At 48.3% G+C, this 22787-nt stretch overlaps 1 protein-coding gene across 1 annotated transcript; it reads right to left on the bottom strand.

The window, feature by feature from the left end:
- Positions 1 to 10358: 10358 nt before the first annotated feature.
- Positions 10359 to 22422, bottom strand: DRD3 (dopamine receptor D3; the record flags this gene model as incomplete). The annotated part of the gene is made up of 6 exons (XM_082498775.1): positions 22108 to 22422; positions 15343 to 15455; positions 13979 to 14121; positions 12639 to 12835; positions 11401 to 11746; positions 10359 to 10555 (listed from the first exon to the last, which is right to left on the bottom strand). Exons 1-6 carry the CDS (start codon positions 22387 to 22389, stop codon positions 10359 to 10361), a joined length of 1278 nt encoding a protein of 425 aa, XP_082354901.1. The 5' UTR covers positions 22390 to 22422.
- Between the last annotated feature and the right edge of the window lie 365 nt (positions 22423 to 22787).

Here is a 22787-nt window from a genome sequence, read left to right as displayed (position 1 = left end):
AGCCCTGTACCCTTCTGACCACTTCATCAGTATTCCTTTCAGTAGCTTACTCCTTTCAGAGCTATTTTAATATTGCAAACTCTTTAGCAGTTTCAAAGGTATGCTTTAAAATGCATTAAGGAAAAAAAAATATCAAATTGGTATATCACACAAATGCTTCCTCCCTTCCTTCAGGTATGTCATTTCTTCCCCCATATGTTCACCCACCCCATCCATCCTCTAAATTACTAGGACACGGTGTCCATGAGAGGTGGTATCAAGCCTTGTCTGACAGTTTCTAGGTCTGCTTGCCTGTGGCTCTACAGGCTTGCAGGAGCTGCTCAAGACTGGAAGTGTTCCAGCAGGGTGTTCAATTTATTTCTACATCTCTTAGGTCCAGAGGGCTTTCAGATCATGGGGTTTTTATGCATAGAAAAATCAGCTCCAGGTATGTTTCAGAGGTGCTTTTAAGCATTGGGTAGCAATTTTTTTTTTCTTCCTAAACCCTGTTGATTTTTGATTCATAACCTGATTTGGCAGGTGAAGGGCTGTTAAAAAAAAAAAAAATAGCCCCAATAAAATCTTTAAACCTTCCTCTCAGTAATTTCAGAGAGGTTTCCTCTGTGATATGGAAGGCATACACAAAAGAGATGATGGTGCAGGCCAGTTTAATGGTCTTATTTGTGGTACTCTGGGGTGATCTACATAATTCACTGGGAACTTCATAGCTTTTCTGGTAATGCAGCACTCACTTCTCCAGGCTATTCAAGATGTTCAAGCACATGTTACCATCCTTCCTTAAGCACATTCTGTAGGCATGATAGGACTTTTTCAAACAAAAAGGGAATGGAGTTAAATCCCTTTGGGAAGTTGGATCTAGGTCAGCAAAGTTGGTGCTGGCACGAAAGTGGTTAACATCATCTTGTAGCAAAATGTTCTTCTTGTTTCCCTGTTGATGTTACCAGTGTGAATGGTGTCCTTCAGAGTGCATAGTCCCCTCCCTGGTGGCATTGCTGGAAAAGGCAATACCTTCCCTGCCTCACGGTGAGGTGATGATGAACTGCCTGGTTACTTCAACATCTGTCTTCTGTACGATTTAATTAGACTGGTCGGGTGAAGGTGCAAAACAGTGGGATGCTCTGTCACGCTTCTTGCGTACCTTCCCCATCATTTTGAAAACAGGAGAAAGCCTGCTCTCTTTGGGAGCTCTTTCTGTGTCTGAACATCTTGCAGAGCTCTTTGGGGAGCAGGTTTGGATAAGAAGGGGTTATCTGGTTAACCAGGGTTATTTCGAACTTCAGCCTGAAAATTTAAGAAGCTATATGGTGGGGACAGGGCCATTTATAAAGAAATTATAACTGCAGGCATCTGGATCTGCTAGACAGCTCAGGATTAGCCAGCTTCCTGTCTTCCCTATCCCACTGCTGCTCTGTAAAGCATTTTCTGGTCAAGGGGATGGCCAATGTGCTGGGAAAGGCAATGGCTATGGTTCATGCCTGCAGCTCTACAGGACAAGGTGCATCTCACTCGTCCATACTTGCAGAGCAGGTTGATTTGCAGACTGGTGGTGAAAAAAAAATCTTAAAACTATGGCCCTCAGATGTAATGGTCCATCACAGATTTTCACAAAAGAAAGGAGTGGTTTCAAGGTCCTTGCCCAGAGTCCTTGGACCCATTCCAGTGCTGTGTGATGCCTTTGCCTCTTGAGTTGACTGCCTATGCGAAGTACTGGACATGTATTGCAAAGCATGACACGAAGGTGGCTTTGTAGCAATGTTTTGTGCTTGTTGCTCCCTCCTTCCACTGGAGAACAGCTGGTTTGCCTTTTGACCAGGTGATCAGGGAAGGTGTTGAAGTGATGCAGCCAGCATCTTGCTGGAAGTCAGCAGGGCTGAGGCTGCAAATTTGTCCTGAGCTTTTTATATCACCCTTCCCAGACCAGGATGGAACCCTCTACAATATAATGTCAAATTTAATATGTGCCGAAAAACATCTGAGGAAACCAACCCTTAGGAAAGCCAGATGCTTTCCTCAGATGAAGCTGAACAAACTGGGATGGGGGAGAACACAGAGACTGGCAGGCAGCCGAAACCTTCAAAGAGACGCAGCATCTTCAAGGAAGGGAGCAGGAGATGGAGCATCTGGGAGGAAGGAGCATACGCAAACAGGATGATTAGGACTTGGCAAGGCCAGCAAAGAAAGGAGTGGGAGCTGTGCAGTATGTCCTTGTGCAGCATTGCCAACATCAAGCTGCAGAAGACACTGGCATATGCCTTTTTTCATCCCTTGTTTTGCGCATGTCTTGAGGAGGATGAAGCATTTTGTTGTTGTTCAGGAAATTTAGCAATGGCTGCTATACTCCTGTTCACAAAGGTAAAAGGCTACGGAGTAATGTTGGTGGCCTTCAGACCTGAAGCTGAGGGCCGATTGAGTGGTCGACTCAACCCTGATACCTGGCTCCCCTGCTCCCCGCAACCAGTGCCATCGCAAACATTCAGGGCAGTCCTCCAACGTTAATGATCTGCCCATCTCCCTCTGCATGTTCCTCACAGACAGACAGAAATGCTGCTGCCTCTCAGCTGAGGCATCACAGCTGAGCAGTCCATGGGCATCACAACCCTTCAGCCATGGCACAGGGCAGCAGAAAGAGACATAAGGTCCCATGGAGAGTGTGCTGCTGCCCAGTGAAAAGTAGCCTTTATTTGTGCTGTTCAATTTGCCATGTTCACAGCTGTGGGGTAAAACTTATTAAAACTGACAAGAGTCCCTAGGGCAGAGAACCAGAAAGGTCTTCCCCACATCGCCAAACGTACAGCAGCCTGGTGCTTGTCTCGCTGAGATGCTTAAATCATTATACTGAAATTAATTTTTAATTATGTTCGTTTTCTCCTTTGGCTCTAGGGGCTTTCTTTTTCTTTGCATTCAGGGAAGAGATGAGACCAGTGTCTGGCAGGAAGGGATTCACTAATGTGTGGCCAGAATCATGAAGGAGGCTCAGGACAATTCCTTGCCTGGACCTGGGAGAAAGAGCATCCCTGTTGGAGAAAGGTTTGGTTGGCATCAGAGCTGATAGGCTTCTGTTCTGGTGCTTGAGGTGGTTTAAAACCACGAAAGGGTGGTGTGTGTGATGCCAGGGAAGTACAACAAGAAAGGTCATCGCTCTGCCTTGAGTTGAGATTGACTGTTTGGAGAATAATAGAGCACAGCTAGATCAGTGGCATTTGAGACTGAAAGGCAGGATTGCCCTGGGATGTATCTTTTACCTCTGGTTCAGAGTCATTCAACAAGACGTATAGAATCATAGAATCATAGAATCAGTGAGGTTGGAAGGGACCTTTAAGATCATCAAGTCCAACCATTAACCTACCCTGATAAAAACACCACCACTCCTAAACCATGTCCCTAAGCACCTCATCTACCCTTTTCTTAAACACCTCCAGGGATGGTGAATCCACCACCTCTCTGGGCAGCCTATTCCAATGTTTAATAACCCTTTCAGTGAAAAAGTGCTTCCTAATATCCAATCTAAACCTGCCCTGACATAACTTGAACCCATTTCCTCTTGTCCTATCACTTGTCGCCAGGGAGAAGAGGTCAGCTCCCATCTCTCTAAAACCTCCTTTCAGGTAGTTGTAGAGGGTGATAAGGTCTCCCCTCAGCCTCCTCTTCTCCAGGCTAAACAACCCCAGATCCCTCAGTTGTTCCTCATAAGGTTTGTCCTCCAGACCCTTCACCAGCTTTGTAGCCCTTCTCTGGACACGCTCCAACACCTCAATGTCCTTCTTGTAGTGAGGAGCCCAAAACTGAACACAGTACTCGAGGTGAGGCCTCACCAGTGCCGAGTACAGGGGGATGATTACTTCCCTAGTCCGGCTCACCACACTATTCCTGATGCAGGCCAGGATGGTGTTGGCCTTCTTGGCTGCCTGGGCACACTGCTGGCTCATGCTCAGCCGGTTGTCCACCAACACCCCCAGGTCCTTTTCTGCCAGGCAGCTTTCGAGCCACTCCGCCCCCAGTCTGTAGCGCTGCATGGGGTTGTTGTGACCCAAGTGCAGGACCCGACACTTGGCCTTGTTGAACCTCATACCATTGGCCTCAGCCCATCTGTCCAGCCTGTCCAGATCCCTCTGCAGAGCCAATCTACCCTCAAGCAGATCAACACGCCCCCCCAGTTTAGTGTCGTCTGCGAACTTACTGAGGGAGCACTCGATCCCCTCATCCAGATCGTTGATAAAGATATGTATGTAGCAGCTGATGCTGACTTTGAAGAAGTACTGTTTTGAATCCCTCACACCTTGAATTGCCTGCAGCCTTGTGAGCTTGCCTTTGCTCCTAAGGCAGCAAATCAGGTGGCGAGATACCATCAGCAGATGACAACTATGTTAATTCATTATTACCATTAGATTAGGAGAAGTTTAATTCAGTTGTTCAGTCAAAGGCTAATTCAGATTTGGGGTACTTGCACTGGTCTGAGGCAGAACTGACGTGTCTGTTCTCTCTGGGAGATGAGACACCTCACAGCCAGGAACGTTTGCAGGCTGAAGCCTGCCAGAGCTTCTCATCACTTTGTGAACAAACTATCACACACTTGGCTGAAACTAATCAGATTGCCACCAGCGTCCTCTGGGTGTCCGCAATTCCTATTTGAAGTTTTCTGAGCATCACCGTATCAGCAGCCTGCAGCCTCTTGAACCTTCCTTGAAAAGCTGGCATTGATTAGACGTTCTTCAAAAACCGCCATGTCACTAACAGTGATTGAGACAGGGTTGTGCTCTGCAATAAGCTTCAGCCAAGCTCCTGTCTTGCGTGAGGCTGCGCCTTCCAGAGGAGCTGTGAGCCTGAGCAGGTTGTGCTGACCCCAGCTGTGAACAGATGACCAGCCTGGGGAAAAGGGTCCCCGGGTCACCCCAGTGCCCCTTGGGGGTGCTGCCATACAGCTCCGGGTGCAATTCCTCCAAGGGGCAGCTGCTCGTGCTGAGCCCCCCAGTGGGGTCCAGCTGGGCTCGGCTGCATGAGCTGGGCTGCCCAGCCCCTGAGGAGTCTAGGGAGGGTTACCTGGGGAAGCCAGGTTTTCTGCAAGACTTCGTTTGTCCTTGTTGTAGTCTGACAAAAGTGGGGTTTTTTTTAACGTCTGGCTGCAGCTGGGGTTGTTAAGCCAATGCATCCCACCGCTGCTGCAAGGTGCACTGGAGCATGCTGGCTGAGCAGTCTGACCTGCAGAGTGGCAGGGCTGTGCTGGCGGGTAAAACCCACCTCCTCCATCAGTTCCTTGCCTTCCCAGCAGGCAGCTTTCCCTCATGGCAGGTTGTTTTACCTTCTCCTCTGTGGGCCTTTGTGCTTTCCTGCTTAAAGCCTCCTGCGTGACCTGGTGCCTGTCATGCCTGCTGCTGCCTCTGACAGGGGAGAGTATTTCATGGCTTCTCTGTTTACATTTTACAGTGTAAAACTCAACATAAGAACTGCTGATTTTAGCTCTGGATGGCTTCAGTTTGATGCCCGGTACCATTTAAGGTTTTAGTAACTTGGGTAACCTGTGATTTTGCTGCTAGACCTGAAGTTTAAGTTGTAGCCCTTGAGAACACATCTGAGAACCGTGGGGCTCTGATCCGTGATGGACATCTGTTGCACCTGCACCTGAGTAAGCCACAGAAGTAGTCACAATAAGCACCATACAGCAACCAAAATAGAAATTTTTGGTGGTCTGTGAAGGGGTGGCAGTGAGGTATGGAGATGCTCTCTGCTTGCTTCTGCTGGCCATGCTTTGTATGAGTGAGTGACTGAGAGCTGCTTAGGGCAGGTTGTCTTGTTTTGTCTTGTTTTCATAGGATAGGTACCCCCATTAAATACCCTCTACTGTCATGGCTACCACACAGCAGCCTGAGGAGATGTTGCACATTGAGAGGCACCATGGAGAGTAGGTTGCTGCCTGGCCGGCTGTCCTTTAAAGCCAGTCCAGAGTTGGGTGGGGGAGCAGGAGGTGAGCATCTCTGACCGTTTATTCTGAAAAAAAATCTTATTCTGAACAACAGAGTCATAATCTGCTTTATGGTCCAAAAAAATAAAGCGCTTCAGAGCTGCGGCCATTGTCAGGGTCCCCTGTGTCCCCCCTGGGAGGGCACTGGGAGGGTTGTGCTTTTTAGGAACCCCCACATAGCAGCATTACATGCAGGAGCGGGAAACTTGATGCAAGCAACGTGTGGCACACCTACCACAGACATACCCCATGGACGTGGCAGCTCTGGGGAGCCCCAGACAGGCGCGGAGGAGATCAGGGGCTCCATGGCTTTGTCCGAGTTGGTGTGTGGTGCGGCGAGAGAGCTGTATGTGCCTGCCAACCTGGGCGAGCGTAACTCACTGCCAGCCTGCTGAGCGAGCCCTGGGGCTACCTGGGGTGAGCGGGCGGCTCGTTTGGGCTCCCATGGCTCAGTCAGAGCTACAGCTCCAGGAGCTGGGGCAACACGCCTGCCTGGAGAAACAGTGGCAGCCGGGGATAAACGGTGTTTTTCAGTCCGTTTCTCAGGCGTGCTGTAATTGCGTCTAGACAGGCAGTACTTGGATGGCTGCCTTGTACCTTGCAGGGGGGGTGCTGCTGTTCCTGGTGGGTTTTGCCATCACTCCTTCATCTCCAGAGGGTCTTAACTCTCTTCAGCTACAGTAGAGATGCTTCCTGGCTATTTGGTCTGCTGGCTCATTTAGAAATGGCATCCTGCGCAGGGGACCATAGGTATCCCATTCTGGCTGCCCGGTGGAGCAGGGTGAAGGTGAGCCCAGACTGCACATCCGCCCAGCACGCTGTCAGAGCGGGTCTCCAGACACTGGGAATTATTTACAGCCTGCGGCGGTCTCTGAGCTCCCTCCTTCTCTCTGCGGGGGGGGGGGGGGGGGGGAACTTTCTGCATTCTCCAAAGGCTCTTCTAATGTGACTATCAGCATGTGAATGAAACCCTGTACAACGCCTGTGGTTCTTCAGCCGAGCACAGGGTCACGGCTCGCCTCTCCTCTTGAGGCCAGTCATGGAGCCAGGGGAATAAAAACAGCAAAGATGAAAACGTTGTAGAGAATGAAGGTTAGGAGGAGGCATTTCAGTTAAAAAATGAGGGAGTACGGATTATTCTACTGCAGATAACGAGGGGGGTGTTGTGAAGCACAGGTCCTGGGGGGCTCCTCAGCTGCCCCTTTGGCTTGCTAGGGAGGGCAGGGGATCTCAAATGGTTGCACCTTTGACTGTGTCTGTTCCTTGGCCTTTCCTGTGAGGTGACCCTGTGTTCATATTGCCACAGTAAAACTGGGCATGGAGCTCAAGCAGTACTTGAGGGAGGGGAAGAGAGAGATTGTTTTCTTCTGGAGTTGAGTTTTTGTAATTGTGGGTGGGGTTTGTGGTGCTTTTTTTTTTTCTTTTTGTCCATAGCAGGTTATAGTTCACACAGTTGCTGTCATTTCTGTGATATGATAATTCAAATTTAATTATTAAATAAGGGATATAAATATTTTTAAATGTAGAACTTTCCCCATCCCTCATAGCTGTGTGGGTACCAAAACACTGCTTGGTCTTCTGCCGCACCTCCTGTTCCTCACCTCTATCCTGAATTGCCTTGGGGATCATTTTTTGAAGAACAGGTTCGAGTTCAAGTAAGATCAGACTGAACGTGACACCTAAGGAATGCTAGACCAGCTTGAAATGGACCTAGTCACCCTTTAAGAGATATTTTTCCTCGTTTCCATCCTTCTGGCAACTGTGTATATAAAGCAACTGAAACTGGTCTCTGGTGATCTGTGTTATGAAGCATCTTAATGAGAATTACTTGAGCAGCAGTCTGTCCGCAGGTTGATCACTCGATTGATACCCCCAATATCCTGTGTGCCGAGTACCTCCTGTGCTGTCAAGCACCTTTGAGCAGATGCAGTAACACTACTGCACGCCTGCCTGGCGTAGCTGGGAGACTAATTGGCCATATTTTAAGAATTCATGTGCTGGTAGTGCTTACAGCAGCTGTTGATTTCTTTCCCAGTTGCAAGTAAAATGCAAGTTAATAATAAAGACCTCTTGTGGGTGTCCAGGCAGATGGTCATTTTGTGCAGGGAAAGTGTTAAGAGGGCTACAGGTGAGAAAAGGCTTATGGAAGGGCTAAGTTTACCACAAAGGTACCAAAACTTCCAATTACATCCGTGTTTTATTGGATTGATGCAGTTACAATGCAGTATGGAGGGCACTTCCTCAAGCACACAACACGTGCTGTCCACAAGCATCTCCTCCCAAAACCCAGACAAACAAAAGAAGAAGCTAGACCTCTGCTATGGGCTCCAGAGGTGGAGAACAATGTTTTTGGCTTTATATTAGGAAAGAGAGGAAGCCCTTCCTGGACGGAGGAGCTGTGGGGTGGGCGAGAGCAGAGACAGCACACACATTTACGCCCAAAGCTGTCAAATGAGCACAGCTAAGCCCAGCCTGGGGAGTGAGAGCTGGGGCATTGGGTCCTGTACAGCGAGTGGGAAAAATGAGAGAAACCTGTTGAGACTGTCCCCGGTCGGGTTTGTCTATACAAGGAGCAGAGCATTAGACTGCCCCAACATGAGACCAGCTTAGATGGTACGGCAGGGCTTGTCTGGTGTTTGCATCCAGGAACTACTGGAGATGGCTTTGTAACGTACTGCTGGGAAAGGAGACCATGGGAGGGCTGTATTTGGCCGGTTCCTGGAAGCTGGGATGTATGGACACCCTGTGCGCTGACGGGGAGAGTCCCAGGCCTGATCCTGAGGCATATGTCCTTTCTCACTGGGAGGGACGTTACTGCAACAGCTCTCCCACAGTGATGGGCTGTAACAGGAGTTATCGCAGCAGTCAGACGGGACAAATCCTTATTCCAGCAGTGCTCCTGACGAGGAAAGGAACACAAACGGAGCTTGGTTCCAAAAAGACCACGAACAAGTTTTGAAACAGGTTGCATACAACCTGCCCCAGCTGAAAAAAAAGGTTTGAACCTATTGCAGGCATGACTGGAGCTATCCCAGGCCTTGTTCATTATTTAGTCACCCCAGTAGATGACCGGGTGTGTGGTAGTTAAGTAGGGGACAATGTATCGCTGATCCTTGGGTTAGGAAGAGAGGGGACACTGTGAGAGTGATGCACTTCTCATGCGACCTGACCTACCAGAGGGATGGTCTCCACCTCTCTACCTTGCAAGGAACAATAAAATACAGGCTGTCAGCACGGGGGAAGATTTCATTTGCATTTGGGGAAATTTTCTCAACCACTGAGACTGACCCAGTTTTATGGGCAAACCTATTGATGGAGACAACAGGGACGTTGTCATTTCTCCATCAGCTTCCCTTTCTAAGTTTCCTTGCCAAATTTTTACTCTTGGCTCCAAATTAAAGGGATCAGGATCCTTATCCAAGAGGTCATGTTCTGCCCTCTTATTAGGACTGCTGCGTGTGAGCTGGGTGCCTTCTGCAGGCTGAGGCTCCAGCAGCAGGGGGGCAAATATGTTCCCAGCACGTAGGCAGGGGAGATGAGGCATGCTGTCTGCTTGGGTCCCATGTGCTCTGCGAGCCTGGCAGCTCCCAGGAGCGGTCACTGATCTTCCAGTGCACACCCGGCTCTGCCTCTCAGTTCTGCTGTGCCCAACACTGAGGGACTCACTGTTTTGCCTCTGTGTCTTCCTCCCCTCCCTCCCCAGAAGTGGGAATCATCACAGAACCACAGAATCACAGGATGGTAGGTGCTGGAAGGGACCTTCAGAGATCATCTAGTCATCAACCCCCCTGCCAAAGCAAGTTCATCTAGAGCAGGTTGCACAGGAACACATCTAGGTGAATTTTGAATATCTCCAGAGAAGGAGACTCCACAACCCCTCTGGGCAGCCTGTTCCTGTGCTCTGCCACTCTCAAAATAAAGAAGTTTTTCCTCATGTTGAGATGGAATTTCCTGTGTTCCAGTTTGTGCCCAGTGCCCCTTGTCCTGTTGCTGGGCACCACTGCAAAGAGTCTGGCCCCATCCTCTTGACACCTGTGCCCTTTAGATATTTGTAAGCATTGATGAGATCTTCTCTCGATCTTCTCTTCTCCAGGCTGAACAGACCCAGGTCTCTCAGCCTTTCCTCATAGAAGCACTTGTACTGTCTTAAGCAGGAGCATTGAGGCTCGGTGTGGGAAGCCAGCCGTGCAGGTGGGGCGCGTTCCCGCTCTTCCCTCATGCAGAGGGTGCCTGGCTGCCGGCAATGACCACATCACACCGACCACCACCGCTCACAGCCGAGGGGAGAACATCACTCCCCGCAGCGTGTAAAGCAGAGGGAGGGAAGGGCCCCCACACTTTGTCCCCAGCCCAGGAGGCTGCTGCAAACCACAGCCCGTGCAGCCCCATGCCGGCCCCACAGTCAGCAGCAGAGGATCTTGAGGAAGGCTTTGCGGAAGTCCGTGTTGAAGGTTGTGTAGATGATGGGATTGAGGGCGCTGTTGACATAGCCAAGCCAGGTGCTGGCACTGTAAAGCCCAGGGGGCACGTGGCAGGATGGACAGTGGGTGTTGAGGATGTGAATCAAGAAGAAGGGCAGCCAGCAGACTATGAATGCCCCTGGGTTTAGAGAGAGGGAGAAAACAATCCATGACTTTAGAGAAGCCACTACTTGGAAAGGAACCTGTACCTGTGCCCTCTCCCTCCAGCCTCTCACTAGTTCCAGGCACGTGTCTGCATTTGGTAAACACTGAAGGTGACGTTTATTCCCGATGCAGAGGGACTTGGCAAGAGCTCAGGCTCCCTGGGACCAGTTATGTGAATGGGGCTTCAGAAGTGTCCTGGTGGCAGACAAAAGCAAGTGGCCACAACTTAGAGGGAAAGACTGCTGCCTTAGCTGCTTTAATGAGTTACAACGAGGGCTGCATCATCTCCCTGCTATTACTGAGTTAATAAGGGGAAGCAGTGCATCTGGTGACCGTGGCAGGTGACTGGGGCAGCAGTCTCCTGGCTTCTCTGTCCAGCTCTATGAACTGGTTCCTCTGCTCCTCCTTGCCTCACTTTCCCCTTCCGTAATTTGACCTCCTAGCTGCTGTTGTATGGGAAATTAGGATTGTTCCAGCATTATAATAATAATAATAATAAAATACAGGAAAACAGAAAGCAAAAGGTGTTGGCTGTTGCTTCCTCTAGCAGGGCTTGTTGGCCACTGATTTAATACAAAAGCATAACAAAACATAGCAAATAAAACACTATCATACTTGGCTCTCAACATCTGAGACCATTACCCTAGATCCCTAAATGTCCCACCATTGTCTCTCCTGAGTGTGTGGAGCAGTGACAGCTGAAGTCTGGGCTTGGTTTGCATTTTTTTAATCTCAATACTGTATTAGGAGGTTCCTTGCTCTTGCAAGTCCCAAACCATCAACCCTTACACCCCACTAGACAGAGTGGCTCTCACTCACCCAGAACAATAGCTAGCATCTGTGTAGCCTTCCTCTCCCGAAGCTGGATCAGCCGGGGCTGCTGGTGTGCTAGCTTCAAAGAGCTGATGGTTTTGCCATCACTGAGACTCCGTACCTCCAGTCCTGGCTTCGTACTCTTTCTCCTCTCTTCCAACCTGCTGTGTTGTGTAGTCCCCGGTGTCTTGGCAAGGGATGCATCGTGGCAGAAGCTGCAGTACCGCTGCAGGCTGAAGACAGTCAGCAGCTTCCCTTTGGTAGATATCTCCTGGCCTGAGCATTTGAGTGGGAGACAGGGGGAAAAGGTGCCTTGGCATCTGTTTGGCAAAGCTTTTCTCTCCATGTGTTCCTGCAAAAGAGGATGCCACAGAGGAGCTGGGAACCATCCAAACCATTCATTGGGTCAAAGGATGACAAGGAAAGTTGTAGGCGTCACCCTTAGCCCCACTTGCTTCTTAGGTTCGCACCATATCCTCTGGACCGACCTTGGCTTATCAGAGGGGTGAACCAGCACCGGACAACTCTCTGCCTCTATCCCACCAAAGAGAAGCATGAGAACAAGAAGAGCTGAAACATCTGCTCTGCTAACCTTTCACTTGCATTTTTGTGTTGGCCCTGCTTTCCTCAACATTCCCACCCTTTTTAATGTAGCTTCACTGTGGTAAAAAAGGGTAAAACAATCAGATATGTGTGATCAGGCAATCCCTTTCAAACCATTGTGCTGGTTCCCATGGTTGCAGATATTTCATCTAAAAAGGTCAGTGGAACAAATGCTCCATGCACCATGAGCATTTTGACCTCTTAAGTCTGTCAGATGAAGGGTTTTTTTTTTAAACAAATAAACTAGGTTAAGGTCTGTGAAGCCCTGAGAATGAAGCTTCATAGAGGAAATATCAATAAATGAAGACATTAAAATCAATAAATGAAGAAATTAGCCAGGCTTCTGCACGGCTGAGAAAGCCCTTCTTTGAACAAATATTGAAGTAGGCTGTGCTCTTTTCTAGTTGCCTGGTTCTAGAGGGCAGAGATACATGAGGGGTATCCTCTTTCTAGAGGGCTGAAAAGGATTTAACTGGAGCTTCTGCATCTCGAATATCATGGTGTATGAGTGAGGGATGGGATGAAAACATGCCATGTCCCTTCTTTATGATTTCCTTTCTGTGCTTTGACCCTTTGAGGCGAAGAGATGATGCATGCCCTGTCCTTTTTGACAGCTCCTATTGCGTTCATATGGATCTTACTTTGTGTGCGTAACACAGTTTGGTGCTGGCGCTGTGGCTGCCCTGCCGGGTGAGGGTTCGCTTCTTTTGTCTTTGTCTTAGCACGAGGTAAATCCGGACATAGAGCAGCAGGGTCACCATGAAGGGGAGGTAGAAGGACACCAAAGAGGAGTAGATGATGAAACTAGGGTTGGATATGGAACAGACACTGGGATCCCCTGGGGAGGAGAGAGAGAAAGAGAGAGAGAGAGGAGCAGCTGAGCTGCTTCAGATTAGTACGAGGAGGCTCTGGTGCGTTGGCAAAGCAAGTGGAAAGGTGGCCAGGGGTCAAAGGCAGTCTAGGGATTGCAAGTATTTCCTACCTCTGTTGTTGTAAATTATCCTGTGGCCTACCCACTCACCTAACTGATGCTTAAAATGGACTCTACCTAGGGCCATCTAGCATGACCCAGCATGCATCTACCTGCTTTTCTGGCCAGCAGCCCTGCCCTCTTCTCTCATGTCTAATCCCATCCTTTCTCTGAGGATCCTTTCTCCTTTCGTCCTTTCTCCTATTCCTCTGACAGCCTCTGAGCTGTCTAGACGCAGATGCGTGCCTTTTCAGCCCCATCTGTCTGGACCAGGCAGTGGGGGACAGCAGCACTTCCCACCCCCCGTCCCCTTCTTGCCTCAAGCACTAGACGGAGGATGGATGGGGAGCAGAGGACTTCTGGCTCAGGGGGGAGGAAGGCTCCTGTACTCCTCTGCCTCCAGGGAGAATGGGCTGCCCTAAGTGAGGGGAAGGAGAAAGGCCAACCTGCTTCCAAGGAGGAGGCTAAATTGTTTGCTTTCCTCAAGGGATCGGGTGAGGAAGCAGACAGCCAGCTGGATGGGAAGGGGGTTTCTCACAAGCAGTGCCGGTATGCAAGCTTTGCTGTTCAGAAACGTGTCCTATATCAGATTTAAAACTGTGTGTCTGGACCTTTTGATATCGGCAAGATGCAGTAAGTCTGGTGTGTGTGTATGTGTGTGTTGGACATGCTTCACGTCTGGAGATTTGCTGTGTGTGCGCAGAGTGATTGTTTGGGGGGATCTGTAGACCTGGACACATTGATGGGCATTGATTTGGCAGTAAAGCAGGCAGGTCTGTCCTCAGAGCAATAGTCAGTGTCTGCCTGAGCAAATGGCAAGTTTATAGACAAGAGCACATCTGCTCTCCAGCACTGGAGATTTTTCTCACCCTTCATAGTGTGCTTTCCAGTTCCCTAAAATATCCTCTAACTTGGAAAGTCTGCAGGACCCATGTTAAATGACCTGGCCATTCACAGGACAGCTCCATTTCCACCCCCTCCCTGCGTGCTATTGGTCAGGAGGTCACATACCTGTAGTATTGAAGCCGAAGAGGAGAGGGCACGACACTGCGAACGCCAGCATCCAGACTACCACGATCATGAGAGAGACCCTCCTGCAGGAGCTCTGCCCAGTGCTGTACTGGTACTGAACTGGTTTCACCACAGCAGTGTATCTGCAGACCAAACCAGCTCCAGAAAGAGGAGAGGTAAGAATGGAGGGAGGTAAAGGACCAGGTTTTAAAAGGAGAAATGAAAGCCACGTAGGGAACATGATGGTGAACATGGTGAAGAAATGGAAGAGGAAAGGAGAGAAGATCAGATGATGGGATCAGCAATTTGTAGAAATGGTAAGCGGGGTGTTGGGGGGAGGAACAAAGGAAATCAGAGTTAGTTGGCAGCACTGCAGAGAAATGCTCTGCAGAACTGCTGGTATTGTGAACCTACAAGGTTTGGGATACCAGATGGATCTAGAAACCCCAGGAAACCCCCATCCCTCAAGCCCCTAAGGTTACATGTGGACTGTTGGGAAAGAATGGCCTCTGGAGCAACCACTATAGCCTGCTATGCTCTGTGCCTCAGCTGCCCACTCTGGTGTCGGCCTCACTGACAGCCAGAGGATTGCCCACAGGTGGGTGTCCAGGGCCTTCGGCTGCTGGGATGCCCCAGGGGATGCAGCTCAGCAATGCTAAGATTTGGAAGGCACAGGAGTCTCGTCTTTAGGATAGCCTGGGGGCTGCTCCTTGTAGACAGAGCCAAAATGAAACGCGGATAAAGATTCCCATGGAGGAACACTGGAGCAACCCAGTGTTGAGAGCTGCTTCATACTGTTACTCTTGAACGACATATTACAAAGGTACCATGCAGTGTTTTTTCCTTCCCCCACTCCTCGGTCCTAACAGCACCACATGTGCCGAGGTCTTCGCATCCAGCCCTCAGCATTGCTTAAAACAGGCTCAGTTTTAAGATGAAGAAAAACAGGGCAGGGTTGAAGATTACATAACAATAAACTTCACTCTTCCCTATGTATATGGTAGGATTTTGTTTATTAAAAATTCATGAGTCAGGTTTCCAGACAGAGAAACCCTCTTTGAGACTCAATGGAAATCAGGTGGCCAATTTTGGTTCCTGCCTTCAAAAAGCCTGAGGATGTGGTTGACTACCTACTGGTGATGTTTTATTGCTTGTGCCTCTCTGCCCTTATGTGCAGACATCTAGCAGATGGTGGGCAGAGCCATGTTAATAGCAGCAGTGGCAGTGATAGACTTGCAGGGAGATTTGCGTTCCTGAAGACACCGATGCTGCCTGTGCAAACCCCACGTCCTTGTCCCTGCCACACTGGGATATGGGGTTGACCCCATTTCCAGACTACCCCCCTGGATACTGTTGGCTCTCACCTGTCAATGCTGATAGCACAGAGGTTTAAAATGCTGGCTGTGCACATCATTACATCCATGGTGACGAAGATATCGCAACAGATGCGGCTGAAAGTCCAAACTCCTCCGGTCACCTGCACCAACAACCACAAAACTGTCAGCTTGTTCTGCACCGAGTCCTGACAAGTTAGGTATAAGGAGGTGCTCTCCTCCAAGTATCCCAACAGCTAGATGAGTTCACGTCCACTGCAATGTGCAGAGGGTAACTGAGGCATCTATCTTGTGTGCAAGATAACACAGCGGTGGGTCATGGAGAAGGAGCCCCACCTCGATTTCAATCTTTTAGTTACTCTTAGAGAGAGAGGCAGGGTGAAGAAATAGATAGCAGATATCTCTTCCCTTAAGGCCTCGCAGGATACATTGATTTAAATTTGATAACACTGTATATATCCTTTGATTAAGGATTATCTGAGAAAATCTAAGGGCTGAAAGTGTTTCGCAGCTTAGCTGCTGGAGTTCTCTTGCAGGCAGTTAGCTGGAAAAGTGCTGCAAATTCTATGCATTTATGCATAAAAAAAGAGACCTGGGACCTGAGGCTTCTCTAAAACCTTATCTGGATTCTTATCTCACCTACAGATTTTGAGTATTAGATCTGAGCGAGAAATCACAAGCTATTTAGATAAAGGGTTTTGGTTTGCTACCATGTCGAGCTTTTGTTCTGGTTGTTTTGAATTTTTAATCTGAAGTGTGTAATCGTGAAAGCTTAGCTGTGGCCAATCTTTTTGATGGAGAAATGCATTTTTTGGCCCAGCCATCAAATTCTTGACAATGACCTTTTGGGTTGACGACAATATGCTCCGAGCACCGCGTTGCACTGCTGTCCTCAGGGCTGGGATGACAGCCTGACTCTGAGCGAGGTTGTCTGCCTCAGCACCCTCTCCTTGTAGGAGATGAACAAGGAGGCAGCCTGCCCTCCAACAGATAAGCCCATCGGATGAGTACAGCAAACAAATCCAATACTGCGCTGGTTGGAGAAGGGGGATAGGAGAGAAAGAGGGAGGAAAGTCCTTGCTTGGAGAGAGACTGAATTTTAGCCTTGAACCCCGTAGGTCCTGCTGGTTCAGCTGGATCCTGGGAAGCTATCAGGAACTGGCACTAGTTCCTGGTCTCCCTGCCTACATTTAGTCCTTGGCTGGAGTACTGCATCTGGTTTTGGGGCCCCTCTACAGGAAAAACATTGATCAATGGGAGCGAGTCCAGTGAAGGGCCACCAAGACAGTTCCTGTGGGCTGGAGCACTTGTCCTGTGAGGAGCAGCTAAGGGAACAGGGCTTGTTCAGCTTGGAGAAGAGGTGGCGGGAGGGCAAGGGAGGAGGCGCTAACAGCAATCCCCTAGTGCCTAGTGGGAGGTTATTAAGAAAGTTGGAGCCAGGTTACTAAGAAGATGGAGCCAGTTTTTTTTTCACAGCAGGGCACGGTGGGAGGACAAGAAGCAACAGGCATAAGTTGAAAGAAGAAAGGTGCAAAGTGGTAATGAAGGTAAACTTTCTGGCCATGAGGACAGTGAGGCCGTGGAGCCAGTTGCTTGGTGCGTCTGTGCAGGTTCCATCCTTGGAGGTTTTCAAGACACACTCAAAAATACCCATCCCAGGTCAGGCTGGAGAGGGTGGCACAAGTAAGCTTGGCTTCTAAGGCAGTGGGTCAACCCCACAGCAAGTGTCGATTCCTAGGAAGGATGCAGCTCCCTACAGTGAGAAGCACTTGTATTAATACAGAATTCACTCTGTGCAAGTTCTTTTCAGAGTTGTTTAAGAATAATCCTGAGAAATTGAAATAGTTTTGATTGTGCCAGCATTCCCGCATGTGGGCACAGAAACTCGCTGAGGTGAGCTGTGTCTTTAGGGTGTTCTCTGCTGGACCCAGCTGCTATGTGTCAGAAGTCAGGTACTGAATGAGGCAGTCTTCCATTAGACCCCCTGAATGCAGAAGAGAGAAATGGGAATTGGCTTGCAAAATGCGGTAGGGAACTGTGCTTTCATCCTCAGTTCTCTGACACTTGTGGGGTTCCTTTGTTTTCTTTTAAAAAAAAAAAAAAAAGCAAAGGAAAAAAAAACCAAACCAAACCCTTAGAGCTTTTCTGCTCAATTAGGTGAGCTACAAAACATGCAAACTGAAGGCTGTCCCTCTGAAAGAGACCTTAATAGGTAGGTTCAGTTTTCAAAGAAACCCCACACCATTTTTGCTTTAGTTGCAGATTCTGAGATCTGCTTGACCACCTCAAAATATTAAAGAACCTATAAATGCTGGAAGATTTTGCAGTGGGACCCAGTAAGGGGTGTTTCTGTAGTCTGAGGCAAAATGCAATGCAGTGTCTGTGGAGTCTGAAGAATATTTCACCAGGAGCTGGTGCCAGGTGTCCACATGAAAGCCAGCTGCCCCTAGCCCAGCAGATGTGCAAGCACTTTGAGGGAGTTTCCAAGGTCCTGAGCTTGGAACGCTTCAAATGCTGAGCCCAAGAATGTGAACCATTAAAACTGAAGAAGGTGGTGGTGGGAATGGCTCTGGAGAGAACCCTCTCAGGACGATGCATTCAGATCACACTTCCTGCATTGTAAGCTGTAGCTTGTATTGGGAGGATGCTTGACAGATCAAAACGTTTGGGCTTAAAACCCCACCCTGACTTCCACCAGCCACAACTTCTAAAATAGGGAGTAGCTCTGCTGAAGTCGGTGAAGTAGTTAATATTTACCTGTGAGGTATGCGAACCCAGAATTTATTCCAGAATATAGCATTGAAGATGAGCCTTTTTATTACAGGCCTCGTTCGTAATTTTGAAAAGTCTATTTATGCTCTTCCTTTTATTGCTCTGTTCCGCTCATCTCTGCTACAGCAGCTAGAACTTGCCAGTGCACATTTCTGGTTTTCATGTGCTGGCAGGGTACCTGTTCTTTATCCCTCTGGTGCCTTTTGTCCAGGAATCTCAAAGCACATCACAGGTATTAATTGAATGAATCCTCACAACTGCCTGGGTGAGGTGGATGGTCAAATATTATTCTCTTACAGCTGATGAGAGCAAACCCCAGAGAGAGATGAGCTGATACAATTTCTCATTACCACTCAGTGCGTGCGCGGCAGAAGTGGGAATAGTGTCCAGGATGAAATCCTGGCTCTGTCAAAGACAATGCTAAAACTCCCTATAGACTATTCAGGTCAGGTTCTCACCTCATCTTTCTAGATGGCCAGTCTGCTTTATCCACAAAATTGCGGTATTATTATATTTAACATTCCAGCCCTATAGGAAGTCTTCCAGTTTAAAATACAAATAAATCATTGTGCATTCATAAACTTATGTAAACCCATCACTCTGATGAGTCCTTAAAAATAAACAAAAGAATGTCTGTAAATCAGATATGTATGATGATGCTGTATTGAGGAGTACACAGATGGGAAAGTATGAACACGAAGTTGCATCAGCTGATGACAGGCGTGTAAGCAGTGGTGCATCTAAGCATGCTCGCTTAAGTGGTTTGCGTTCAAGAGAGCGTTCGTCTTGGGGGTGCTGTTAGCTCCTTGCAGCTGTGAAATGGCTGCTTATGTTTTTGCACGGCGGGAGTAACTAAGAGCACGCGTGCGGTCAGGCCTGCTGACAAGTGGCAAACTGCTGAGCTGCAGTAACTCAGTTGTCTGTCTGCCCTTTACAGCAGTCTGGCGAGCTCCTTGAGCTCAAAGGGCAGTTTTAGGTCTCGCTGCCCCTGTGTGAGAGCCACAGAAGAGAAGACAGAGTTACTCTCACACGCTCTGAACAGAGCAGCAGATAGGACCTCAGTGACAATCATCTGAAGTTTTTTTCCCTTTGGAGGTAGAACTGGATGTTGTGAGAAGACTGAGAAGGAAGCTCCAGGCCGTGCTGCTACATGTTGTCCTCCATTTATACAATGACTATAAGGCATGATGGTATTTAATGCTATCAAACTCCGGTGGGCAGGATACCCTAATGCCACTGTCTTAGAAACCTTGGTGAGCTTCAGTAGTCACACCAGCCACAACATCAGAGGTCAGTAAAGAACTGGGGTAGCAGAACTGGTATATTAGACCCACCCATTGACCCCAGAAGATTGCTAGACACAGTGCTGAATAGCATTTTTGTGCCAGAAACTTTTAAGTGAAGATAAGGATTTTGAGGTTATAAAATGTTCCTATTGTTGCTTTGTCACAGCCTTCCCAAAAGACTTCTCAGAAAGAGAGTTCTGGTCTGCATGACTAATAAAATGACAAGTTTCATGGAGAAGGTCTGGGCCACAGATGGCTCTAAAAATTGAGTGCAAAGCACCAAGTTCGTAGGTGACATTTAAATCTGAAGTATTCATCCACCTTTAGCTTCTCCATAAATAATGACCAGGTCTCAGATGTCTGGTTTGGCAAACGTTTGGTAGATGAATAGGTATTGTACACGGTTTTGGGGACTGAATGATTTCTCGGCAATTTCCAGGCCCATTGTGTACTGAAGCATGATGCCACTTCTGCTTCATTGGTAGCATCGTTGATCCATAAACAGCAGCAAATATCTAAATGACTTAGGAGCTTTTTGGGTTGTTTTTAAAATCTTAATCTTATTGGAGTCCTACTGCCTAGTTCTCTAGGAGATACTGCGCGATGTTGGGAGTGGTAGGTTGGGTTTGAGATGTGTGTGGGTTCTTGTCCCTGTTGTTTGGGTGACTCCTGTCTTTGATTCTCCAAGTTCCAGAGATGGAAATGAATCTTGAATTGGTCTACAAACACAACTAGGGAATGGATCTACTGTGGTCCTCACAAATTGTGACCACAGTACTGCATGGGGGCAGAGGCTGCTTCACTGATGTGCCTCAGTTCCACCATCTCCACAGTGACAGCAAGTGGTAAGTCTTTTCTAATGCAAAGCATATTGTGATTTCATTAAAGATTGGGATATGCTTGAGGTGATAGAATATTCCTGTACAAGCAGTCTGAAATAAAATTTGACTTTTAATAATATTTTTAGTTGCAATCAAATTGCAGAGTCTAATCCTATCTTTCTGGGACGGTGTGTGTGCCTCCCTCACTCCTTGCTTTTAAACCATTCAGTGTAACACAGCTGAGCTGTAGACATCCTGCAGGCCAGCTCCAGGACCGCTCCACATAGATTAGTCTAAATGTTGCTACTGACTTCGTTAGGAACATGATCACACACACAGTATCATGGCACTCTCTTTGTTCTTTCACTCTACTGTGATGCTGTACATAAATAATTAACCAGCAATGCCCTTATTAATAATGCTTATATGCAGAGCAAACCCTTAATTTCTCTTAATTGTAGCCTTGCTGTGACTGCAGTGAGCAGAGTTGGGGAGAACGGCTTGGGTTAACCCAAGGGAAATGCCTAAGCTGGGTGCCAAAGCTTAGAGCTGTGTTGCCTGTTCACCGTACTCCGGTGGCAGAGGAGGGCTGCAGGCCACCGCCAGTCCCCTGCTACTTGATCAAACCTCCTTCTACCCACACAGCGGGTCTGGCATTTGCTGGCCTTGTCCTGTCTTGTCCTACTTTTCCGCTCATGCACTGCGCAGTCCATATGCACGAGTCAAAATCTCTCTCTGCTTCTGCTTTGTTTTGCGGGAAAGAGGTCAGCCAAAGGTGGGCAGCTGCCAACAGAATATTTACCCTCCCCTTCAGCCTGATCCCGGCTTGCCCCCTACAGAAAGAGCATGAGGCTTCAGCGAGATCATGGCTCAGAGGCTTATTCTCTTTCTGTTAGCATAAGTACAGGGTACTAGGGCTCAGCTGAAAGCTTACGGCTGATAGATGTTCCCTCTAATTTTTCTAGACCTACCAATTTTTGTGAATTAGTGTAAAAATGCTAAAGAGAACAGATAAAAATGTCAGCTGTAGCATACCTTCATGTATTTAGTTTAGTAAAAATATTTGCCCCAGGACTGGCCTCAGTAATTTGGATTTTGCCGCAGTGTGGAGGAATTTGGTTTCCATCTCTGCTGCCCTGTATCTGATAGTGTTATCCATACTGTGTGCACGGTCATGCCAGCACATTTTTACACCAGCCAATGTGCAAAGATCAGGGAAATGGAGAATAAGACCCCGAGGGCTTGATGAGTCCTTTGAAGTTATTGTGAAGATGCTCACTTGACTTCAAAGAGATTTTGGAGCATGTTCTTCACCTTCATCTATTTGTCAGCCTGCTTGGGGAAAGTAGCTTGGAGCTGACCTAACATCATGGACATTAAGGCTCTTAAACTCTGCAGGAGACAAGGATTTGACTGCCCTCACTTGTTTTCTAGCCAGCAGGAGCAGGGATTGATCTGGGCTCTAAGATGAGTTCCTACAAGATATATCCACCCTATTGCCTCCCCCGCCCTTCCTGAATCATCACGGTGCTCACGGGCAACCCTTCTGGCGGTTGGAGTCAGCTTCAAGGAAGCTTAGATGAAAGTGGTGTAGCACATGAGAACCCACAATCTACGTTACTGGCTGTAGCCCAGGTGCCATTCAAGATCAAAGAGGCTGTGCCATGCCAGGAAGAGCAAGGCTCAGGGTATCTGCTGACAGGTGGGACGGTGGTGCGTTTGTCCAGCATGCGCCCAGCCTACAAGGGCCACCTCTGCGACATTGTGGGCTGCCACCCACCCCACAAGTGCCCCAGAGCTAGCCGTGAGGTTTAAATGTGAATGGACTTTATCTGGCCTATCTTGAGAGAGTGGACTAAAGCTGGTGAACTCGTACTGTCGTTAAATTCTGCTAATCTTTCCTAAGACGTACTCACCTCCAGGTACACCACCCATGGCATCACCAAAGTAGCCACCAGCAAGTCCGCCACCGCCAGGCTCACCACAAGGTAGTTTGTTGTGGTTTGCAAGCTGCGTTCCCTCAGCACGGCTAAGCAGACCAGCACGTTCCCAAAGATGATGGCCAAAATCAAGATACAGTAGCAGAGGGCGTAGTAGGCATGTGAGTGTGGCAGGTCAGGCTCTGTAGTGTTGTCTGCCCCACAGGGAGTGGGGTCAGTGGTGTTAGGATGACTGCTGGTTCTTGTGAAGAGCGCCATGAGCACGCCGCTGCAAAGAGAAAGAGATGGCTGAAAATCAGGGCTATACAATAATTCTGGAGAAAAGTACCTTTTGTGGATGGTGTATGACTTCCATACCTCCAAGCCAATTATAGAGGTCTTTTTTCTTCTCAGGTATAGGCAGAGCTTTGCTTAAAGTATTGCTTGGTTTTTCATTGAACCTAAGCCAAGAGAAGAAGGCAAGAGTTCAAACATTTCACCTCCTGTGTGCATTTGAAAGGTGTATCTTACCAACCAGTGTAGCTGTATGGAAAGCAGCAATGGTTTTAAGATGCACCAAAGTCACACCACAGATACAAGCCAGCCGGGCAAGAGCGCAGTCTGAAAGACAACAATCTGTAGTGCTCAGGAAGACCCAATGCAGTTACCCAAACTAA

The sequence above is a fragment of the Vanellus vanellus genome, assembly GCF_965231255.1.
Source record: "Vanellus vanellus genome assembly, chromosome: 1".
NCBI classification, from domain to species: Eukaryota; Metazoa; Chordata; class Aves; order Charadriiformes; family Charadriidae; genus Vanellus; species Vanellus vanellus.
Note: the sequence above shows the minus strand (reverse complement) of the source record. Positions and strands in the feature narration are given on the sequence as shown.